The sequence below is a fragment of the Leptopilina heterotoma genome, unplaced genomic scaffold, assembly GCF_015476425.1.
Source record: "Leptopilina heterotoma isolate Lh14 unplaced genomic scaffold, ASM1547642v1 Lhet_52, whole genome shotgun sequence".
Classification (NCBI taxonomy): Eukaryota; Metazoa; Arthropoda; class Insecta; order Hymenoptera; family Figitidae; genus Leptopilina; species Leptopilina heterotoma.
In genome coordinates, this window is record NW_025111114.1 from 765,628 (window position 1) to 786,775 (window position 21,148).

Genomic DNA, 21,148 nt, shown 5'->3' on the forward strand with positions numbered 1-21,148 from the left:
ACCAAGTTATTCTACCAATTTGCGTTGTACAAACAAACTTAAAAATAGTCACTTTTTCATTAGACTAATTACCTCAAGCTAGAAAAAGAACCAACCTTGACCCTACAGCTCTCACGACTAGAATTTTTCTAGTAATTGTAGGACCTTGAGTTTTCTGACGAGCTTCGAGACTATAAATTTCAAAAAAAAGCGGATTTTTAAAATATTTGTTTCTTTCAATTACAGCTTGTGGGACACCTATGAAACCGATGCCGCCGACAAAATTGGTTCAGGAACAACTGCAAAATGCAGCCAAGGCTCAAGCGGCGGTACAGGCTGCAGCTCAAGCTGCTGCTGCAGCACAGCATCAACAGGAAAGTCAGATGCAACTTGGACCACCGCCACAAAATCCTCAACATTCTCAACATCCACAACCACCACCACCAATGATGCTAACACCATCTGGACCCCATCTTCAACATTCTCAACTCAGTATGCAAGAACTCCAGAAAAAACAACAGCAACAACAACAACAACAAATCAATCTCCATTCTCCCCATCATCAAATGGCACCATCGCCACTGAGAAGTCTACATCCTCATATATCACCAAGTGTATACGAAATGGCCGCCCTGACCCAAGATCTCGACACCCAAACAATAACAACAAAAATCAAGGAGGCTCTACTAGCGAACAATATCGGACAGAAAATATTCGGCGAAGCTGTACTGGGACTATCGCAAGGCTCCGTCAGTGAACTCCTGAGTAAACCCAAACCTTGGCACATGCTGAGTATAAAGGGAAGAGAACCCTTCATCAGAATGCAACTCTGGCTGTCTGACGCTCACAATGTCGATAGACTGCAAGCCCTAAAGAACGAACGACGAGAGGCTAACAAAAGACGACGAAGCAGTGGTCCAGGACACGACAACAGTTCCGACACATCGAGCAACGACACTGCCGAATTTTACCATTCGGCATCGCCCGGACCCGGACCAACATCAGCCAAAAAACAACGAGTTCTCTTCAGCGAGGAGCAAAAAGAAGCCCTAAGACTCGCATTTGCCTTAGATCCATATCCCAACGTCTCAACAATCGAATTCCTAGCCGGCGAATTGAGTCTCTCATCAAGAACAATAACAAACTGGTTCCACAATCATCGAATGAGGTTAAAACAACAACCACCCCACGGTCAACCCGAACCACAATCGCCCCGTGAACCCGGACAACCATTCGACGCCGTACAATTTAGATTAATGCTAAATCAAAAACTACTCGACATTCAAAAAGAAAGACTATGTTTAGGCAACGTACCAATGTCCTATCCACCCTATTTCAATCCCAATCTCGCCGCCCTTGTCGGCAATGCCCTCAAGGAACAATGTTCCGGTCTTGATCTCTCAATGGGCTCACTAAAACGTGAACCAATGCAAGAATTCGAAGACGAGGACGACGCAATGAGTAATCTAGGTAGTGAAGACTCCGAAGGTTCAGCGGGCAGTATTAAACGTGAACCAACCGAAACACCAGCACCAACAACCGGCAGGTCAAGTAGGCGGAAACCTGCAGCCCCCCAATGGGTAAATCCCGAATGGCAAGAGCCAACAAGAACAGGCGATGAGGTTATCATCAACGGCGTGTGTGTTATGCAAACCGACGACTACGGTGTTAAGAGAGAAAATGAGGAGACTGTAAGGGTCGAACCAACGCCCGTACAAGACAGATTTGACGATGACGCTCAAAGTGATGTCTCATCCGTCTCCGGTAATAATCCCCAAGACAGAGACAGTCCCCTTCCAAGTCCAAAATCAGGTCAAACAAGTCCCGTAACATCACCGCGACCACCATCCTTACAACAGACACAACAATCCACCGAGGAGAGTCCCAAAGAACTCGTCAAACACGAACCCGAAGAAACGTGGGATTATTAATAAATAAGTTAAGTTTACCCCTTTATTTTTTCTATAACGAAAAAGCCAACAATAGGATTCGGTCACGACTGAGTCCTGCCTAGGACAGGGCATTAGCAAAACAAACCTGAATCAACAAAAACCAAATCAGGATTCTTTTGCAAAAAAAAGGCCGTGGATCAACAAAAAATCAAAAAAAAAAAATTTATAAGTGATGACTGGGGGGGAAAAAGTTATTGTTGTCAAAAAATAAGCATTACAACAGTCTGTTGTATAACAAGAGTATTGTAAAATTAGAATCTTGTAAATATAGTAAAACATGATATGTTGCATTTACCACAAAAAAAATATATAGGCTGTTGTAAATGTAACGAGACATTTTTCTCCATGAGAAGATAGTGAGCAACGAACAAAGTTTTTGAGAGGAAAAAAAAAGAATAAGGAAAGTGTCGAAACGCGCCTATTTCACTCCTTTTAAAGGACTGCGATATTAACGTTCGCTTAAAAGCCAACGTTTATTTTATGTGATTCGCCCTTAAAATGAATTTTTCAAAAGAGAATCTCATACATCTTTGGTTTCTTTTTCTTTCTAAACCAAAAAAAAAAAAAAAATCAAAGCTCACAATAAACCAATTTTGTATGAATTCTCGTTATCAGTGCAATCTTCTATATATTAAAAATTGTTAGATCAAGTTTTTATTATTAATTTTGAAAAAAAAATCTCGCGCAATTAACGAAAATGCGAAAAGAACGCGAGATGTCGCATAATTGTGATTAAAAGTTATATCGTTTATATTGAAAACCCTCATTCTCTCCTTCTTAGCCGTTAAGCTGTTGACGTTAAATATTATTATATATATAAACATATATTTCCAATTCGAATTTTTACCTATCTTCGTTTTATTCGTTATTTAAAAAAAATGCGCAAAGACAACTATTTCTTCGTGCATAAAAAAAAACAAATACACACACCTTCGTCCGTTTTGCTTGCCGAGTATTTATAATTGAATTAAAAAGAGAATTTTTGCTCGAAAGAGATTCGTTTGACGAAATCGTGCAAAAAAAAACTGAGGCCGTTACCAATGTTATTATTACTATTATTATAATTATTATAATAATTATAATTATTATCATTATTATTATTATTATTAATATTATTATTACTTTTATCATTAATATTATTAATATTATTATTTTTATTATTATTTTACTATTATTATAACTATTATTATTATTATTATTATCATTATTACTATTATTATTATTACTATTATTATTACTATTATTACTATTATTATTATTATTATTATTATTAAAATTATTATTATTATTATTATCATTATAATTATAATTATAATAATTATCATTATTATTACTATTATTATTGTAACTATTCTGTAATTAGTTGTATTATAATTACCAATTCCTATTGTAGCGAATTGTAAAGACCTATTAGCCAAAAATTCAGACTTAACGGAAATTTTTTTCTTTTTAATTTTTTTAGTTACTTAAGAGAATAATCACCTCTAAATTTTATGGAAAAAAATGTAATTTTTTTTAATAAGTAATTTTTTGTTAATAGTAAAAAAGTAAATCTTTTTGTTAATAATAGTAAAAAAAAGTGACTCTTTTTGTTAATAGTAAAAAAATAACTCTTTTTGTTAATAGTAAAAAAGTAATTTTTTATTAATCGTAAAAAAGCAATTTTTTTGTTAATTGTAAAAAAAGGTTTTTTTTTTGTTAAATTATAAAAAATAATGTAATTTTTTCGTTAATCGTAAAAAAGTAATTTTTAATAGCAAAAAAATTAATTTTTTAATAGTAAAGAAGTAATTTTTTAATAGTAAAAAAATGTATAATTTCTTTTTTTTATTAATAATCGAGAAAAAATGTAAATATATTTTATTTTCCTTATTTTAAATTAGAGAAATAAAATTTTTGAAAATGATTTTTGAATATATTTTTTTTAAACACAGTGATTATTCTAATTAAAAATCGTATTTTTCGTTCCTTTTTTTAAAAAAAATAAAATTTTTAAAAAAATATAACGACTACAGTCAATATATTTAAATATTATAAAACAATTATTAATTGCTATTGTGTTAATAATGAGAGATGAAAAGGCTTGAGAAGCCAATGTGATAGAGCTTAGGCGCGACAGTGGAGACAAGACAGAAAGATTTGCAAAAAAAAAAAAAAAAAAATCCCCCCCTTCTTCTTTCCCCTACCACGACGACGCACAAAGCTTAGGGAGTTGGTAATGCGGTTTTTTTTCTAAACTCGCACATGTAAATAATATTGTATATATATATAAAAGACGGGACATTGAAAAAAAACGGACACACAGACAAAATTATAATACACAGAATACACCATTTGTACAGTGTACTAACTTATCACAGTTTAATCCTCAACTATATATATATATATATATATATATATATATATATATATATATATGGAAAAAATATATATACATATAAATATATATATATATATTTGCCCGCACGCGAATGCAGTTATCGGCATAAGGGACGATACAATCGTGAACACGCAAACACGACTTTAGGCCTAACAAAAATAACCGCCGAGAGAAAAATGATCGTCGAAAAAAAAAAATACTGAAAATTGTATTAGTCCGATAAAAGCGGGTCCGACTGAGGGAACGAATGATTGTGAATAAATTTTCAAATGTTTTTTTTTCTTCTCTTCGAATGTCAAAATGTATGTGTATAAATAAAAAAAAAGCGAATGAATGAAATAATGTCGCTATTATGAATCAAACTAGTATTTACCAGATTAAGCCACGATTAATCTTCGATTAAATTCTAGTCCGAAAAAGCTAAGTTCATTTTTTTTTTTTGGTTTTTTTTTCTTTTTTTTTGAAATCGTAGGGCATTGTAAATGAGAGACCAGTGATCTTATAATTTTTTTGTTAATAATGTACTAATTTCCTATTTTTCTCTCTCTCTATCTCTTTCTCTGTTTTTAGTTTCATACCAAGTATGATATATATATAAATAATGCAGCGAAACTGCGAAAAAAATGCGATATCAATATTGTAAATATTACAAGCGTCTTGTAACTTAATTCGTCTAGAAAAAAAAGAAACAATAGAAAACGCTCGATTTGTCAAACACTCGACGTTTTTTTAAAAAAAATAAAAGAATTGACTTTCGGGGACCGACCTTCACTGGTCTGTCAAAGAGAACAAAACAAAAATACGATCTCAGACCACTAATACCAAACTAAATTATTTAAAAAAAAAATGAAAGAAAGAAAGAAAGAAATCATCTTAGCCTAAAGACGTTCTTCCAATTTATAATTTTTCTTTTTAATGTATACGAGTGACGATTTTCCCCTTTCCCCTCACCTAAAGAACCGCTCAATCATTTTTCTTTTAAATTTTTAGAAACCCTATTTGTAAGGATTGAAGAGTAGAAACGAAAGACTGAAAAATAGCAAACATTAATTTCCAAATTGTATTTCTTTTTATTTTCGTTTTATCTAATTTTTATTTTTTTAACTGATTTAGATAAACTTTTATTTTCGGTTTTTTATTTTCTTTTAAATATTTTTATTTACATATTTTAATTTTAGAATTCTTTTCAAGAATTAATTACCAAAATAATATTGAAGTGGTTATTAGAGAGGTCGAAGGGGAAAAAATAAAAAAAGGAAGAAGGGTCTAATTTTTCAATCATCGAATCATAAATAGGTTCTTTTAGATACTGAATAGAAAATAGACGATAGCTTTAATTATTTAAAAGAAAAGGTACAGCTTCGAAAGAGCAAGGTGTATATTATTAAAAAAAGCGCAGACTCGTGAGATGTTAGTGAAAAAAGCAATTTCGCCAACATCGAGATCGAGGTAAAAAATCATATCTTAAAACGTAATAATATTTTACAAACTATAAAAAAAACCATGTAGATAGAACATTCAGAAAGAAATCCTTTCACGTAAAAAAAACAGAGAGGTCTATAATTGTACGATCAAAAAAAAACAGAAAAAAAACTAAAAGAACCGAAGAACATGAATTATAATGACATTGTCATCCAGTAGTGAAAATAATTGTATTTAAAAAAAAATCACACGCAGAATGAAACGATTACCTGCAATAATAGTTTACTGATTTGTATTTCATTTCGAACTGTATTATAGCTTAAAGATTATCCTGTACATTGCATAAACACTATTGCACTATTGTTTTAAATTGTACGTTTATGATTATTATACGAAGATAAAAAAAGAAAATAAATAAGGTATACAAAAATATTGAAGATATATGAGAGATTTATTGACGATCTAGCTTGTAAGGATCTTTGACATCTCCTTAATTACGCGCCAGCGTCTCTTCATAAAAAATTTAATTAAAAAACCAAAAAAAAAAATACGATAGCATCCATATCTTCCACAAAAAAATACAATCTACAATCGTTATCGATATTCATTATTGCCATTATATTATTTATCATTGAAAAAAAAATGAGCGTTTCGATATATAGCAAATCAAAAAAAATTAAAATAATAAAAAAACATGCACCAAGTATAAGATTGCATTATAGCTCCGATGTGTTAATTGAGCAGAAAAAGCCCTTAATTAATTGTTATACTTATAACTCTTTTTCAATCAAAGTTCAAAAGTGCACGAACAAAAAAAAAGACTATTATAAATATATATATAGAATAAATAAAAAAAAAATTTACGTTATTGTCTCTGATTATAAAAATCGAAAAGAAAATAAAAATCAGTTACTATTTATTTAATTCTTTATATTTTATATATAGATTCTTCTCTCTATATATATATAAAATATAAAAAAAAAAATATATATATATATAAACCTCGATATTTTGGAATATGTGAGAACGTTAATTAAATAATTATCCTATTGTTTATATTGATTAATTTTGTAATAAATTTTGCGTTAAAGAGTCAAATTTAAATATTCTTAGGTGAATTCTGTCGGTGCACAAATCGCTATTCAGACAAAATATAAATGGAAGATTTTCTTCATTGTATATAACTATATATAATTATATTATTCATATCACTGTCTCCTTTGAACAATTTCTAAATTAAAAAAAACCTGTATTAAACACGTCACGTGAATTATTCGCTACCTCACCCTATTTTTAAATATATTCTCTAGAATTAATTTTTTCAACTAAATTTTATTTCCTTATTTTATTCGGAAGTCGCGAATATAAAAAATAAGAAAAAAGAATGAAAAAAGATCATAAAATTATAGTGAAAATAATAAATAATTAGAATAATTAAATTTTTTCGGTCTCTGTTTTATAATAGTGAAGAATTTCTTTACATTGTCCTATAAACAATTTTAGAGCAAGAAAATTTTTTTTAAAATTTATTTAGGAAATTAAAATTTTCGTTTAAATTTCTTTTTTTAAAGCTACGTTTATTTTAAAAGTTCCCTGGATTATTTTCAGTGGATATCGAAATTTCGGGAAATTATATTGCCGACTAATGATTCGAAGAAGAAGAAATTTCATTTATCATCTATCGATATCAAATTAAAAAAAATGAATTGTGATTATTAATTTTTGTTTGTATTTACGAAACAAAATTTGAAGATAAGAATATTATTTTGTCATAAATAATTTTTTTTAATCAATTAAATTTGCATTGTAGGAAAACCATTTACCAACTGATGGAAACAAATTTCCTGGTTGATAGAGTAATTTTCAATTTTGACAGAAAATAATTAAGGTATTTTTTTAATTCGATTTTTAAATAATTGATTCATTAAAAAGAAAATATTTTAATTCCTATCGTTTTGAAAATTAAAAAAATATCTTTGTAAAAATATCCCAGTGCCAATAATGCAATTTATTTATATTTTCAAATTTTAATTGTTTATTTATTTATCTATTAAATTTTGTTTAAGAAATATTTTTAAAATTAAAATATTAATTGAAAACAAAATTATTTTTTTAAATACAAAAAAAAACATTTTTTTCCAAATATTTATCGTTTTTTTCTTTTATTTTTTATTCTTATTAAAACAAAAGAAAGATTTTCTTCCGTTTTATTAAAATTTTCAAACATAATTTAGCAAATGATAATAATTAATAATAGTAAATAATTAATATTTTTTTAATTCTTCAGCAAATTTCAATAAAGAATTGCAAACATAATTTTTTAACTTCCAAAAAATTTTAGTCTGAATAAACAGATAAAGAATTTAAAATATCGACTTTATTTAAAATAAAGTTTATTTTCAGGTAAAAAAAATACTTTTCATTTGAAAAAAATCAGCAAAAAAGTTAATAATTAATTAAATTATTAACCGACCAATAGTAATAAATAATAATAGTAATAGTAATAGTAATAATAATAATAATAATAATAATAATAATAATAATAATAATAATAATAATAATAATAATAATAATAATAATAATAATAATAATAATAATAGTATTTTAATAGTTTGTTTAACTGAATTTTAATCAATAATCACCGATTGATTTTAAAATTGTAAACAGTAAATTAATAAACTGTTTAAAAAATATCAAATTCATTTTAAATCATAATAAAAATAGATATTTTCAATGTAAAAATTATGAAACATTTCCTTAATCAATAAAGTTTTTGTAATAGAAAAAAAACTAACCTTGAAATCCAAAAAATGAAAGTAGAAATAATCTTTTCGATTAGCCAGAATTTCGAATAAAAAATATTTTAAACCAATAATCTTTGGTACACTTTAGAATATTACGATGGTCTTCCAAAAAACCATTATACCTTTCTAACACACTTTAAATTATTCATAGAATTAAATCCCTGAATTCCTTCAATGAAATCCATTCAAATTTACTTTTTTGTCATTTGGGAGCATTCAACATCACTTTCCTCTAGTGAACAATAGCAATCTGAAACAAAAAATTTTTATTACTTAATATTTTAATTTGTATTTTTTAGCTGCTTACAATAAATATACACACAATAATAAGTTTTTTCCGTTGAATTAAAACATTAGCAACAATGGTCAAACAATCGAAAAACTTGTGCATGGCAACAACATTTTTTGAAAATTCACAAATTCCAAAAGCAAGATTTAGAAAAAATGCATAAATTCCATCCAATTTTCAACAAATGATGTGAATTAGTTGATATTTTTATTGGAAAAACGGAAAAAATATCAAAGTTCCGAAGAACATAACCTAACAATGGTGAGTTTTTCGATTCTTGACATAGGAAAAGTGCAACAAGAATTTATCAAAAATATACGAAATAAACACTAATCAAGTGATAAATAAACTATTTAATACGAAATTAAACATCAAACCAACAAAAATCTTACCTTTTTATTGATTAATTGATCAGGATTGCACTCCAGTAATGCGATCGATATGACACCAAAGACACAACTAAAATGGCGGCGTTGTACGTGAAGTTGACAACGCCATCAGAAAGAAGCAGGGCTACCAACCCATGCGAATGAAAATACATGGCGGGAACGTTTGAATTCAATTTTTCCCGTTTAATTAAAGAAAAGGAGTAAATCTGAAACAAAAATTTTTTATTATTTTACATTTTAATTTGTATTTTTGAGCTGCTTACAATAAACATATACACACAATAATAAGTTTTTTTCGTTGAATTAAAACATTAGCAACAATGGTCAAACAATCGAAAAACTTGGGGGCCGTTCATAAATTACGTAACGCTTCAGGGGGAAGGGTGGGGGGTCAAGATATTTGTTACACTCATTATAAAAATGGCGCTAATTTATGTAAAAGTTTGTTACATGGGGGTGGGGGGGGTCTAAAATGACCAAAAAAAGCGTTATGTAATTTATGAATTGCCCCTTGTACATGGCAACAAAATTTTTGGAAAATTCACAAATTCCAAAAGCAATATTTAGAAAAAATGCATAAATTCCATTCAATTTTCAACAAATGATGAGAATTAGTTGATATTTTTATTGGAAAAACGGAGAAAATATAAAAAGTTTCAAAGAACATAACCAAACAATGGTGAGTTTTTCGATTCTTGACATAGGAAAAGTGCAACAAGAATTTATCAAAAATATACGAAATAAACATTAATCAAGTGATAAATAAACTATTTAGTACAAAATTGAACATCAAACTAACGAAAATCTTACCTTTTTATTGATTAATTGATCAGGATTGCGCTCCAGCAATGCGATCGATATGACACCAAAGACACAACTAAAATGGCGGCATCATATGTGAAGTTAACAACGCCATCAGAAAGAAGCAGGGCTACCAACCCATGCGAATGAAAATACACGGCGGGAACGTTTGAATTCAATTTTTCCCGTTTAATTAAAAAAAGATTAAATACAAATTAGAAAAATGTAAATTATTATTTAAAAAATATTTTCTATTCCTTAAACATAAAATTAAAATGTATTTTACAATTCTAAATTATACAGAATAGAATATTAAATTATACATTAAATATTGAATACAAAATAAAAAATATTGAAAAAAAGTAGCTACAAATTAAAAAAATTAATATTAAAATAACTTTGTCTTTGTTAAGTCAAAATTGATTGTCTAGTATTTTGTTTTCTTTCAATTAGACGATTTTTACACAAACAAAAACGGGCGCTAAATTTTTTATTAAAGGCCCTTTCATATTTCTTTTGGTTGGCAACTGCACTTACAGAAGTGCTGTGAGAGTACCATAAATGGAAAAGAGACTGACGAACATAAATAACATTTATAAACCGAGTCTTTTTTAATAATAATTCTCATTTATCATTAATGACAGTTAAATATTTCCACAATGTTTTTTACCAAGTTAAAAGTTTTAATTCCCTCTACAATGAAAGTGAGAAATATGGGTAAGAAAAAGTTATTTTAAATATTGTAAACATAACCTCACTCTCATTACATGTGTTTTTTCATATTTTTTTCAATTATTTTTATGATTATGTTACTTTATTTTTAATACTTTTACTTATTTTTCATTTATGTTACTTTAGTATTATGTGTGCAATAAATATTATTAATTTCGTACACTGTTCTATAAATTTTCTGTCATTTGTTATTGAATTATTTTGAAATCACTGTGTAAGAGATCAATTTAATAATATGCTTTTAAGTTTATTAAATAATTCTTTTTATTATTACGATTATTTTTATTATTACGATTACTTTTATTATTGTTATGATTACTCTTACCGTTGTTGTTATTATTGTTATTTTTTTATTTTATTGTAATTATTATTGACATGATTATTCCTACGTTGTTGTTATTATTGTTTTTAATTTTTTTTTTATTATTATTTTATTATAATTATTATTTTTTATCTTGTATGTTATTTATTTAATCTTTGTAAACTGTTTATATTTCAGCTACAGTCAAAAGATTTTACAAGCAGGCGACAGTTTTATCGAATGGTGATAAATTTGAAATTGCCCTTGATCATAGAAAATTAAAAACTCCAAAGGGAAAAGTTTTTGAAGTTTCCAGTGAACCTTTGGCTTTTGCAGTAGCCGTTGAATGGGAAAGTCAAAAAGAAACAATCAATAGAAGTGGAATGCATTTGGTAAAGAAATAAAAATTCAGAATAAATTATTTATATTCTTATTTATTATTTACATAGCAAAAACAACAAGTACAATAATTTTTTTTATTAACTTATACATAAACTACTTAAATCATTAAACTATTGCCACTGCCCTTTATACCGTTTCTAATAAAATTGTTTCACAAACTTAAAATATTATTTGAAATACTACTTTTTGTATTAGTTGTATAATAATTTTTATATAATTCATGTCAATTTTATAATAACTTATTTTTTAATTTAATTCTATAATATAATTTTAGTATACTTTTGTATACTTTTATATAATTTTATATCCTAATTTATATCTTATTTTAAATCTTATTATTTTATTTATATATCTTGTAATTTAATATGTATTATTAATATATATTCTTTCTATTCATTCGAAACAGAATTTATCTGTAGAGAACTACCCATTTTAACATTGTTAATTTTCTTGGCTATTTTCTATACGTATTTTTAATTACTTTTCAGACCTCATTATGCAACACGGTTTTGGACAATCCTCACAATAATACAAAAGAGGATATTGTATCCGGAATTGTTCAGTATTTAGAAACAGACACAGTTTTATTTCAGTCAAATGTAAGCAAATTTTTTTTCTTTTCTATCACATTTTTTTGTCGATTCAAATGAAAATCTAATTATTCAATAAATTACTTCCTTCTTTTTATTTTATTAATCTGCGGTAATTTTCATTTATCTTTCAATTAATGACAATCCTAATTAGTAATAATCTAATTATCTTAGTTTTTATCAAATTGATATTTTTTCATTTCAAATAATTATCTAAATGAAGCTACAAATTTTCTAAATTATAATTTTTCTAAATTACAGTCTTTTTAAATTAAAAATTTTCTAAATTAAAATTTTTCTAAATTAGAATGTTTCTAAATTAGAATTTTTCTTTTAATTAACGTGTATATTTATTCGAAAATTTACTGTATATTTAAATGTAGAAAAGATTTGAAACAAAAAATCGTTTCTTTCAGGACGAGGAGGAATTGTATAGTCTGCAGAAAAATAGATGGGATCCTTTAATACAATGGTTTTGTGATCGATTTCAAGTGGACATTATTAAAACTTGTAGTATAGAAGCTCCAATAGTTACGTCAGATACAAAAGACATTATAACAAAGCATTTACTTTCTTATAATTTTGAAGCTATCCACGGTAAGATTATTATTTTTTTTTTTTTGTCTACCGGTATAAAAAATTATAAATCGTATATAAATGTGAAAAAAGAAATTTTTTTTACACAGGTTTTAAGTACGGCGTGGACACGATAAAATCGGTAATTCTAACGCTAGCCGCTTCGGAAAATGTGATCGGGGTCGAAGAAGCCGTTGATCTTTCTCGTTTAGAAGAGGAATATCAGGTATTAAAATTTATTATTAATTTATTAATTATTGTTGATTCGAAAAACAAAACAATTTTAGAGAGTAAAATTCAGAGAATTATAGATTTAAATTTCAGGGAATAATCACTTAAAAATGAATTTAATTTTGTTGAAATTGAACTTCTTTATCGAAAAGTAAAACTAGTTTTTGAAAATAAAATACTTAGGCATAAATTGTATTCTAGATTCTTAAGAACTTAATTGGAATGTAACGATTCAATAAAAAATCAATATAAATTTTATCTGTAGTTATAAAATTAACTAAAAGTTGAATAACTATTTACTACTAACGGAACAAAAAAAAATAATATTACCTGTTAATAAATATTAAATCTCTAAAATGTATTCTTTTTTGTATGAAATTTCAGATCAGTCATTGGGGACGCGTGGAATGGTCACACGAGCTTAGTAAATACGATTTGCAAACACGTTTGGCCGCCGCAATAATTTTCATTCATTTAAATTCCAATTCTAAGACCTCTCAACCGAAACTAGATGAAAGTAGAAAAATGGAAATATAAAAAAAGGTATAAAAAATGCTTACCAAATCTTCTCAGTTGATTTAAATTGGCGCTTTTTTCTTTTTTTTTAATTTTGTACGTATTTAAAATCGCTAGTTATCAAGTTTCTGGCACTTTGACGAAGTACAATTCACTGAAGGTATCGAGCAATCGGTTCCTTCCCAGTCCTTCATACAGATGCAACTAAAAACGTAATGAATAAATTTTTTATTTATTAATAAATTAAATAAAGAAAGAAAATAGAAAGAAAGAAATGTAATTATTAGAAAATTTTTGCTTTTTTGAAACTTTTTTCCATTTTTGGGAAAAATTTGGCCATTTTTCTTTTACCTGTACGTTGGACCGTGATTTAAGCAAACGGCACCGTTTTTACATGAATTGTGTGAACATTCGACACGATGACATTCGCCGACACCTCTTCCGGTCGCTGGACTCGATTTAGTAATTGGGAAGACATTATCTTCTGTGCGTAATTCGATATCGTATATACAACCCGAAAATCCCGTATGAAGGGGCAAATCGTGAGGAAGATTTTCAAAATTCTTCGATTTGTGACCTCCTGAAAAAAAATTTTCATTATTTTTTGAATATTTTGAATATTTTGAATATTTGAAAAGAATTTTCACAGAAAATCTCAATTTTACGCAAACTTCGCAAAAAGAATTTTTGATTCTTGATTAAATGGTTCCTATAATAAAAATTCATATAAATTAAGTTTTTAATAATTGTAAAATCTCACCAATGTAAAGTATCGGTGCGACGTCTAATCTTGTGAGAGAACCAGGAGTTTCTCCAGATATATTTCCAATGCCTTCGATTGAGAGCCAAGCCTCTCTTCCTTTTCTCCCAACTCGCAAAATATGAACTTTTTGAGTTTTCATATTCAAAGGCTTGTCGGTAAATATTCTTCGAATACCTGGCGGAAATCGATTTTGTCCAAATTATAACAAATTTATTATTTTATATTTGAAATTTGAAATTTTAATTTTTAAAATTTTAATTTTAAATTTTAATTTTAAATTTGATAATTGTCGCTTACCAGAACCTAAATCCCATGTCAGCATTATATAGCCACGAACAAAAGTTACTGAAAAATGATCAGTTATCTCAGCTCGAGTTCCTGATTGTCCTAAATAAGCGATTAGAGAAATTTGCTCGACAGTGTGAGGCAATACGCTGAATTTTAATTCCATTCCATCTCTTATACTAGCAGGAACACCATAGGCCATATAGGACGATAAACTCGACATGAATGTTGAAAAAGATGGTTGTAATATCGCAAAATCTAAAACAGAATATTAAACATTAATTTTACAATTTATATTCTCTTTACTTGGAAAGAGAAAATAATTCTTACCCTCTTCGCAATAAAGACCATGCATTCCAAGAGGACAAATGCAAAGAAAAGTTGTTCCTGGATATGTTATACAAGTCGCCCCCAAATGACACGGATTATTGTCGCATGCGGATTTTTCACAAAAATCACCTGAAAAGCTATTGGCAAAATGAAATTTTAATGATTATAATTATAATAATTATAATTTTTATTTTTTATTTATTTAAAAAATATTTTTTATTACCCCAGTGGACATTTGCAACGAATTGTTCCGTCCATTTCCTCGCAGGCTCCAGAATTACTGCAAGGATTTGATAAACACAAAAATGATGTACATTCTTCTACTTGGAATATTTCAATTGAATCTGTCGCAAAATTTCTGTCAATATTATTTATCTGAAAATAGACAAAAATTTTATTTCAATGCCACAATAAATTTAATACGAATAAATTAATTTAATTACAGTTTTTAAGCATTTGTAGAATTACTTAATTTTTCTTAATTACGTAATTATATAATTATAAATAATAAATAAATAAGAAACAAATAAAATACTTAGAAAATTAATTCCAAAATGTTTACAAACTTTAAAATTGAATCTTTTTTCTAAAATTAAGAATTTTAAAAATATTGTACCTTCAGTGAACTCATACAGCCAAGAAATCCTAGTGCAATTTCCGGTAAATTGTAAGTAAATGCAATGGGTATGCCACCTAAATGAAGTCTCGCGATTTGCGGTACAATTTCGTGAGACGGCAAAATTTGTTCTCCACTCATTGCCATTGTATTGTTTAATAATAATGTCGCTGAGCATTTATCTGTTTTTTCCTCCACTATATAGTGAAATCTATAAAAAAAAGAATTAATTAAAAGGAAAAATTAATTCATTTATCATTAATAATAGAAGAAAGATATAATTAATAGCAAAAAATCTTACCTCATTTCAATATTAACATTAAAACCATTATTGATTGGCGAGTCAATTTCTCCAAAAAGCATTGTTTGAAGACCGCAGGAAAATTGAAATTTCAATTGTCCCATTTCTACGTAGAGTAAAATAAATCTCTCGTCATCGAAAAATGCATGAATAATAATTCCACTCTTCGCTTTTGTTCTGATTGTCAATGCAATATGAAAAGTGTCATTTTTTGCAAAAGGCACTTGCTGTCTTATGTAGGATTTTCCATTGAATGCGGCATTTTTTATACTCGAAGTTAGCTTGCAATTGTTTTCATAACTGCAATCGCACTGAAATAAATATAAATATTGTCCCGTTTATATTGTAAATAAAAAATTTATTTTTATTTGATAGTAAAATTAATAAACCTACCTTTGTGAAATTAAACAAACAAAGACTGGTATTGGCACATTGTTGAAGATTACAGGCAAATAAATAGCCATCAGTAGGTGGTGTAATTGTGATACTTTCAAAAGTTGTAAAAGTCGATTTTGGAAATGATTCTTCAGTTGTAATTGAACTTTTGAATGATGTTGAAAGTTCACTCGTTAAAATACTCGATTCAGTGGAAGATGTTACCGACACTGATTTCATTGTCGTTGTTAAAATTGGCATTTTATCCTCAATCGTTGTCATTTCCTCGGGACTTGTCGTTTCCAATAAATTCTTCTGATCAGTCGTTGAAATGGAAAAATTCGATGAAATCGTCGTTGTCATTGGCATTGTCTTAAAACCAGATGTTATCGTTTCTTCTATAAAAATTGTATTACCATTAAAACTTTTCCCATAAATTTCCGTTGTCGTTTGTGTTGAAAAATTACCAAAACTAGTTTCATTTTGTTTCGGTGTCACCTGACCCATGACAGTCTGAAAATTAAAAATTAATTAAATATTTCGGAAAACTTGTACAATAATCGTTCAAATTTCAAATTCTGAAAATTTTGATTCAAATTTTTTTAAACTTACGCTAGGAATTGTTGGACTGACAATGTCAATTGTTACGTTAACACTTTTCGTGATTGGTATTAACGGAGGACTGTCGGTGAAATTAATTTCATTTGAATCGATAAAAGTCGGTGGTGTTGTGATAACATTTTCAGATGAAATTGTAACACTCGTCGTTTCACTTGGCATTGTCGTTGGTCTTGATTTTGAGAAATTGTCATCAATCTCAGGGGGAATTGTCGAAAAATTAAAACCAATATAATCATTACACATTTCGCCGGAGTATTGAATTGGACAGGAACAGGTGAATGAATTGATTCCATCGATACAGGTGCCTCCATTTTCGCATTTGGCGAATTTTGCCGCACAATCGTCATATTTTAATTCGCAAAGAACGCCATGATAATCGGGAACACAGTAGCAAATCGGTTGAAAATCTTCGAATAGACAAATTGCATTATTCTTGCAAGGATTTGGATCGCAGAGAATAATCACTTTATCACAATCTTTTCCGGTGAAACCTAAAATTAAATCAAATTTCCTGTTTATTTTAATCGTATTTCAAATTTTTTCCGGAATTTTTTAATGTTATTAAAATAAAACAATATTTCGAATTGTTTATAATTTAAATTTACCGAATAAACAAGCGCAAGTGTAAGATGCGGGAATATTTATACAAAGGCCTCCATTTTGACAGGGTGATCCTAGACATTCGTTTATATCTTCTTCACAAAATTCTCCAGTCCATCCTGCAAAAAAAAATTTCTATTGAGAATTTAATTCAAATTAATATTCGGTAATTAAATAAAAAAAATTTTTTAATTATCTGGTATAGATATTCTCTATACGTACCTTCTGGGCATCGGCAAGAAAATGTCGATCCCGGGCCTTCCACGCACTCGCCGGAATTTTTGCAAATTGTTTCATTACAAACGGAAACATCAATTTCACAATATTCGCCTGAAAAATTACAGAAATTTGTTATTAATTATATTTCTTGGTAAATTATGATTGTAATTATAATTTTATAAATTATATGAAAAGAAAACCTGAATATCCTTCAGGACATTGGCACATAAATCCATTGTAATCCACACAAGTTCCATTATTCAGACACGGTTGATTTAAACATTCGCTGTATTTTTGCTCACAATTAGAACCTATTTAAATTTAAAACAATTGAAAATTAATTTAAGTATCTTGATTTTAAAGAATTTTAATAAAAATATTGCCAAGAATTAAATTATTTTCAATACAATTTTATTTACATTTTCTCAAAAGAATTTAATTATTTTCAAATTTTTTTTATAAATACTTTACAAGAATTTAATTAATTTAAAAATTTTATAAACATTTAAGAAGAAAAATTATTTAAAAAGTTAGGAAACAAAAAAGGAATACAACGATTATTAATATAGATTATAAATATTAGAAGGCTGAATTAAGATAAAAAAATTATTTCTATTATATAATCTTAATATTAATATGATTATTTTTTTATTTCAGAAATTAGATAATTTATTCTTACCGACGAAGCCTTCAGGACATGAACAATTGTAGGCTGCAACAGCATCATAACATGTAGCACCATTTTCACAAGGATTAGACCAACAATCATCAAAATTAATTTCACAGTTGAGTCCCGTATAGCCATCGATACAGTAGCACGAGTATGAGCTATTTTAAAATAATTTTCTTTTAATTACGTACACAATATAAATTATTTATAAATTATTTATAAATTTTACTTAATTTTAATATTGAATTTGCCATTTCTATAATTTTATTTATTTTCATATCAATTTCAAACAAAAATTTGTTACACTTTTGAAATATGTAACCTTTTTTTTGTTATTAGATTTTAAACTAATTATTATAATGATCAAGACTTTGCTTGTAAATATTTGAAAAAAAAATAATTACAAATTTTATAGAAAAGAAATTTTTCAAATTTCGAAAAAATACATTTTGTTTTTATATTTACCTGTTGTTTTCGTCTAAACAGATACCATTCACACAAGGATGAGAATTACAATGAATCGTCGACGAAACTGTGATGATAAAAAAAGTGGAGAGTAAAATTAAAATAATCTTGTTCCTTCCCTCGAGCAAACATTTTGAAAATCTGAAAACAAAACGAATTTTTTGATTAAATTAATTATTAAATTTTATAATTCTGCGAATAAAAAATTTCTTTCAAGAGAAAAAAGTACTTTAAAAAAAATTCTTCACATAATTAAAAATTGTTTCCAGAACTAAGAAATTGAAATTATTATTAAATTAATAATTAATCAAATAGAAAATTGCTTTCAAGAAAGAAAATTACTTTAAAGAAAAATCTTCAAACAATTAAAAATTGTTTCCAAAACTAAGAACTAGAAATTAATTTAATTATTAAATTAATAATTATTCAAATAGAAAATTGCTTTCAAGAAAGAAAATTACTTTAAAAAAAAATTCTTCAAGCTATTAAAAACTATTTTCAGAACTAAGAACTTAAAATTAATAGAAGTTAAATATTAAATTACTTTTCAATTAAGTACTGATAACAGTAATTAAACAATTAATTATTAATTAAAATAAAAATGAAAAAAAGAAAGGAGAAAAATAAAAAAAATGTAATAAATTTTTTCTAATATTTCAAAAAAATAATTTGTCTTAAGGACATAAATACAGGTTTTTCCCTTTTGTGATAACAACTTCCTTAGTTAAGTACAATGATCCCTTTGGTCATCTATATTGTGTAACATGCATACAATTATGACGTCACAATGTTTTCGAAACGAAATGTTTCTGCCGGCAAAAAAAATCCAAGTGCAATTTAGTCGCGAATTCTACAAACCGCGAAATGAAAAGAAAAGAGATGTTTTCAAAGAGAAAATATTTCAACTTATTCTATAATTAAAGGATTAAATTAAATTTACCTGAACATATTTTATCGATCACTATGGTTTCATAAAAAAAAGTTGTCTATAAACTTAGTACTATTATGTTAGACACATTCAACAACTACAATTGTTTCCGTGGTAACGTATAAACAACAAAAGGGTGTAGAAAGAATTAAAATACGCTTGCGTCAACAATAAAATAAATCTTTGATTGATATTTGATAATAAATAAATAAACAAAGAAATAAATTAAATTACAATAACTTTTATCTACCTTTAACACGCGAAGAATATTTTTGAAATTTTTTCGACTATTTTTCTACATATATATCGTTCTTATTCTTTTATCTTTAAAAAAATTTGTTGTTTTTCTTTTAATTTAATTAAAAATAAAAATAATTCAGTTAATTAATTAAAGTAAAGTAGAAGTAAAATTATTTCTTGTCTGGAGAAATTTGCAATTTATTGCATAAAAAAAATAATGAATTAGATAAAATAAAATACAAGTAAATTTAAAAATCTATTGTTAAATAATTGTTTAAAATAACAAAATAAAATTTAAAAATTACCTGAAACAAATTCTTTTGTTATTTTCATTCTGGACGGTGAAATGTTTTAAATTGTAAGGGCGACGATTATTCAAGACTCGAGACATTCAATAGAGAATTAATTTTTTTTTTAATCGACATGACACTCAACTCTTGGCGATTGGTCCACGAAGTTTGAAAAAATATTTTCCAATATGTGCAAATTGTTATAAAACTCAATTGTTCGTCTTTTCCTGTATAACGGAGGATATGGACTTCCTGTTCGTTCTAATGAATGAGAAAATTCCCCTCAATATTCATTCAGAATTGCATTATTTGTAAAAGTCAAATTTCAAGTTCAATTTGTTCCACTAAAAATGTTTATATTTTCTCCTCTTCCAAAAATGTGTCATTCTAATAAAATTATTTATACCTGTAGAATAACATTTTTAAATATCAAGGATAAATTACATTTCTTTCTATTAATTACATTTATCTAATTTTCTATTAATTCTAATAAATTTCTAATAGTTAATTTCTATAATATTTTATTTTACAGATAAAAATGAATAGCTAAGTAACAAAAAAGGATATTTTAATAATAAAAAATATAATTGATATTTACTTACCTTCGCCCATGATTTATTAAGCCGGTTTAATTGTTACTTATTTTTTGTATAATGCATTAAAAATATAGTATAAAATACAAGAAAATATATTTACTGACGATTTTTTACCACTATTTATAATTATACGGCAACAATAATTATTGTTTTAACTAATTTTCTACTTTTGTTATGCAATTTGCAAGTATTTTGAGGTTATGTGGGTTAAATTTTAATTTTGCAACGATTTTTCAATTGAATAACAAATATATTTCGTATATCTGCTGCTCTCAATTATTTTAAACCTTTTAATTAGTTTCACGGATAAAACACACTTATTTTCAGTAATTAATAAGTTAATAATAATTGTTTGTTTACGTTTTTCACGTATTTTGACCGTTGGATCTAACCCCTAAATGTAGGCAATTCGAATTACTATTCATGTACGACCAATCAAATTGCCCCTTTAGCCATTACTTGTATATTTTAAATTTTCGCGGGCA

At 27.0% G+C, this 21,148-nt stretch overlaps 3 protein-coding genes and 1 long non-coding RNA gene across 16 annotated transcripts in view; 2 read left to right on the plus strand and 2 right to left on the minus strand.

Moving 5' to 3' along the window:
- Window positions 1-3,004, plus strand: part of LOC122507939 (homeobox protein cut-like) — a 115,876-nt gene extending 112,872 nt beyond the window's left edge. For 7 of the 12 annotated variants that reach the window (XM_043620962.1, XM_043620957.1, XM_043620956.1 and 4 more), the window contains one exon: window positions 226-3,003. In XM_043620962.1, coding sequence (XP_043476897.1) covers window positions 226-1,910 — 1,685 coding nt within the window. In that variant the 3' untranslated portion in view covers window positions 1,911-3,003. Of the gene's footprint in view, window positions 1-225 lie in introns of all 12 variants that reach the window. The other 5 variants (XM_043620954.1, XM_043620952.1, XM_043620959.1 and 2 more) reach the window with 1 other exon arrangement.
- LOC122507952 overlaps window positions 1-10,086 on the minus strand; it is a 238,741-nt gene extending 228,655 nt beyond the window's left edge. The window contains exons 1-3 of the long non-coding RNA XR_006302181.1: window positions 10,026-10,086; window positions 9,219-9,421; window positions 8,529-8,787 (exon numbers count right to left, since the gene is read on the minus strand). This is a non-coding gene — a long non-coding RNA (uncharacterized LOC122507952). The remainder of the gene's footprint in view (window positions 1-8,528; window positions 8,788-9,218; window positions 9,422-10,025) is intronic.
- Window positions 10,087-10,565: 479 nt separating this feature from the next.
- Window positions 10,566-18,265, plus strand: LOC122507954 (ATP synthase mitochondrial F1 complex assembly factor 2). The gene is made up of 7 exons (XM_043620976.1): window positions 10,566-10,733; window positions 11,248-11,441; window positions 11,940-12,050; window positions 12,458-12,638; window positions 12,728-12,843; window positions 13,233-13,391; window positions 18,132-18,265. Exons 1-6 carry the CDS (start codon window positions 10,676-10,678, stop codon window positions 13,383-13,385), a joined length of 813 nt encoding a protein of 270 aa, XP_043476911.1. The 5' UTR covers window positions 10,566-10,675; the 3' UTR covers window positions 13,386-13,391; window positions 18,132-18,265.
- LOC122507953 (protein eyes shut) lies at window positions 13,398-21,049 on the minus strand. 2 transcript variants are annotated; one of them, XM_043620974.1, is made up of 17 exons: window positions 20,670-21,049; window positions 20,083-20,473; window positions 18,610-18,750; window positions 18,154-18,302; window positions 17,675-17,785; window positions 17,478-17,585; window positions 17,261-17,374; window positions 16,647-17,146; window positions 16,053-16,547; window positions 15,660-15,970; window positions 15,359-15,569; window positions 14,966-15,117; window positions 14,743-14,879; window positions 14,425-14,670; window positions 14,125-14,301; window positions 13,716-13,944; window positions 13,398-13,568 (listed from the first exon to the last, which is right to left on the minus strand). In XM_043620974.1, exons 2-17 carry the CDS (start codon window positions 20,166-20,168, stop codon window positions 13,478-13,480), a joined length of 3,258 nt encoding a protein of 1,085 aa, XP_043476909.1. In that variant the 5' UTR covers window positions 20,169-20,473; window positions 20,670-21,049; the 3' UTR covers window positions 13,398-13,477. The 2 variants fall into 2 exon arrangements, with proteins under 2 accessions (XP_043476909.1, XP_043476910.1); XM_043620975.1 differs by lacking the exons at window positions 20,083-20,473; window positions 20,670-21,049 and adding an exon at window positions 19,550-19,625.
- Between the last annotated feature and the right edge of the window lie 99 nt (window positions 21,050-21,148).

Coding starts and splice junctions, on each gene's coding strand:
- LOC122507953 (XM_043620974.1), bottom strand. CDS start 20,168: ATGTCTCGAGTCTTGAATAATCGTCGCCCTTACAATTTAAAACATTTC. Junction 14,671..14,742: donor TGGTCTTTATTGCGAAGAGG/GTAAGAATTATT, acceptor ATTCTGTTTTAG/ATTTTGCGATATTACAACCA. Junction 13,569..13,715: donor AATCACGGTCCAACGTACAG/GTAAAAGAAAAA, acceptor TTACGTTTTTAG/TTGCATCTGTATGAAGGACT.
- LOC122507954 (XM_043620976.1), top strand. CDS start 10,676: ATGTTTTTTACCAAGTTAAAAGTTTTAATTCCCTCTACAATGAAAGTG. Junction 10,734..11,247: donor AATGAAAGTGAGAAATATGG/GTAAGAAAAAGT, acceptor TTTATATTTCAG/CTACAGTCAAAAGATTTTAC. Junction 12,639..12,727: donor TAATTTTGAAGCTATCCACG/GTAAGATTATTA, acceptor TTTTTTACACAG/GTTTTAAGTACGGCGTGGAC.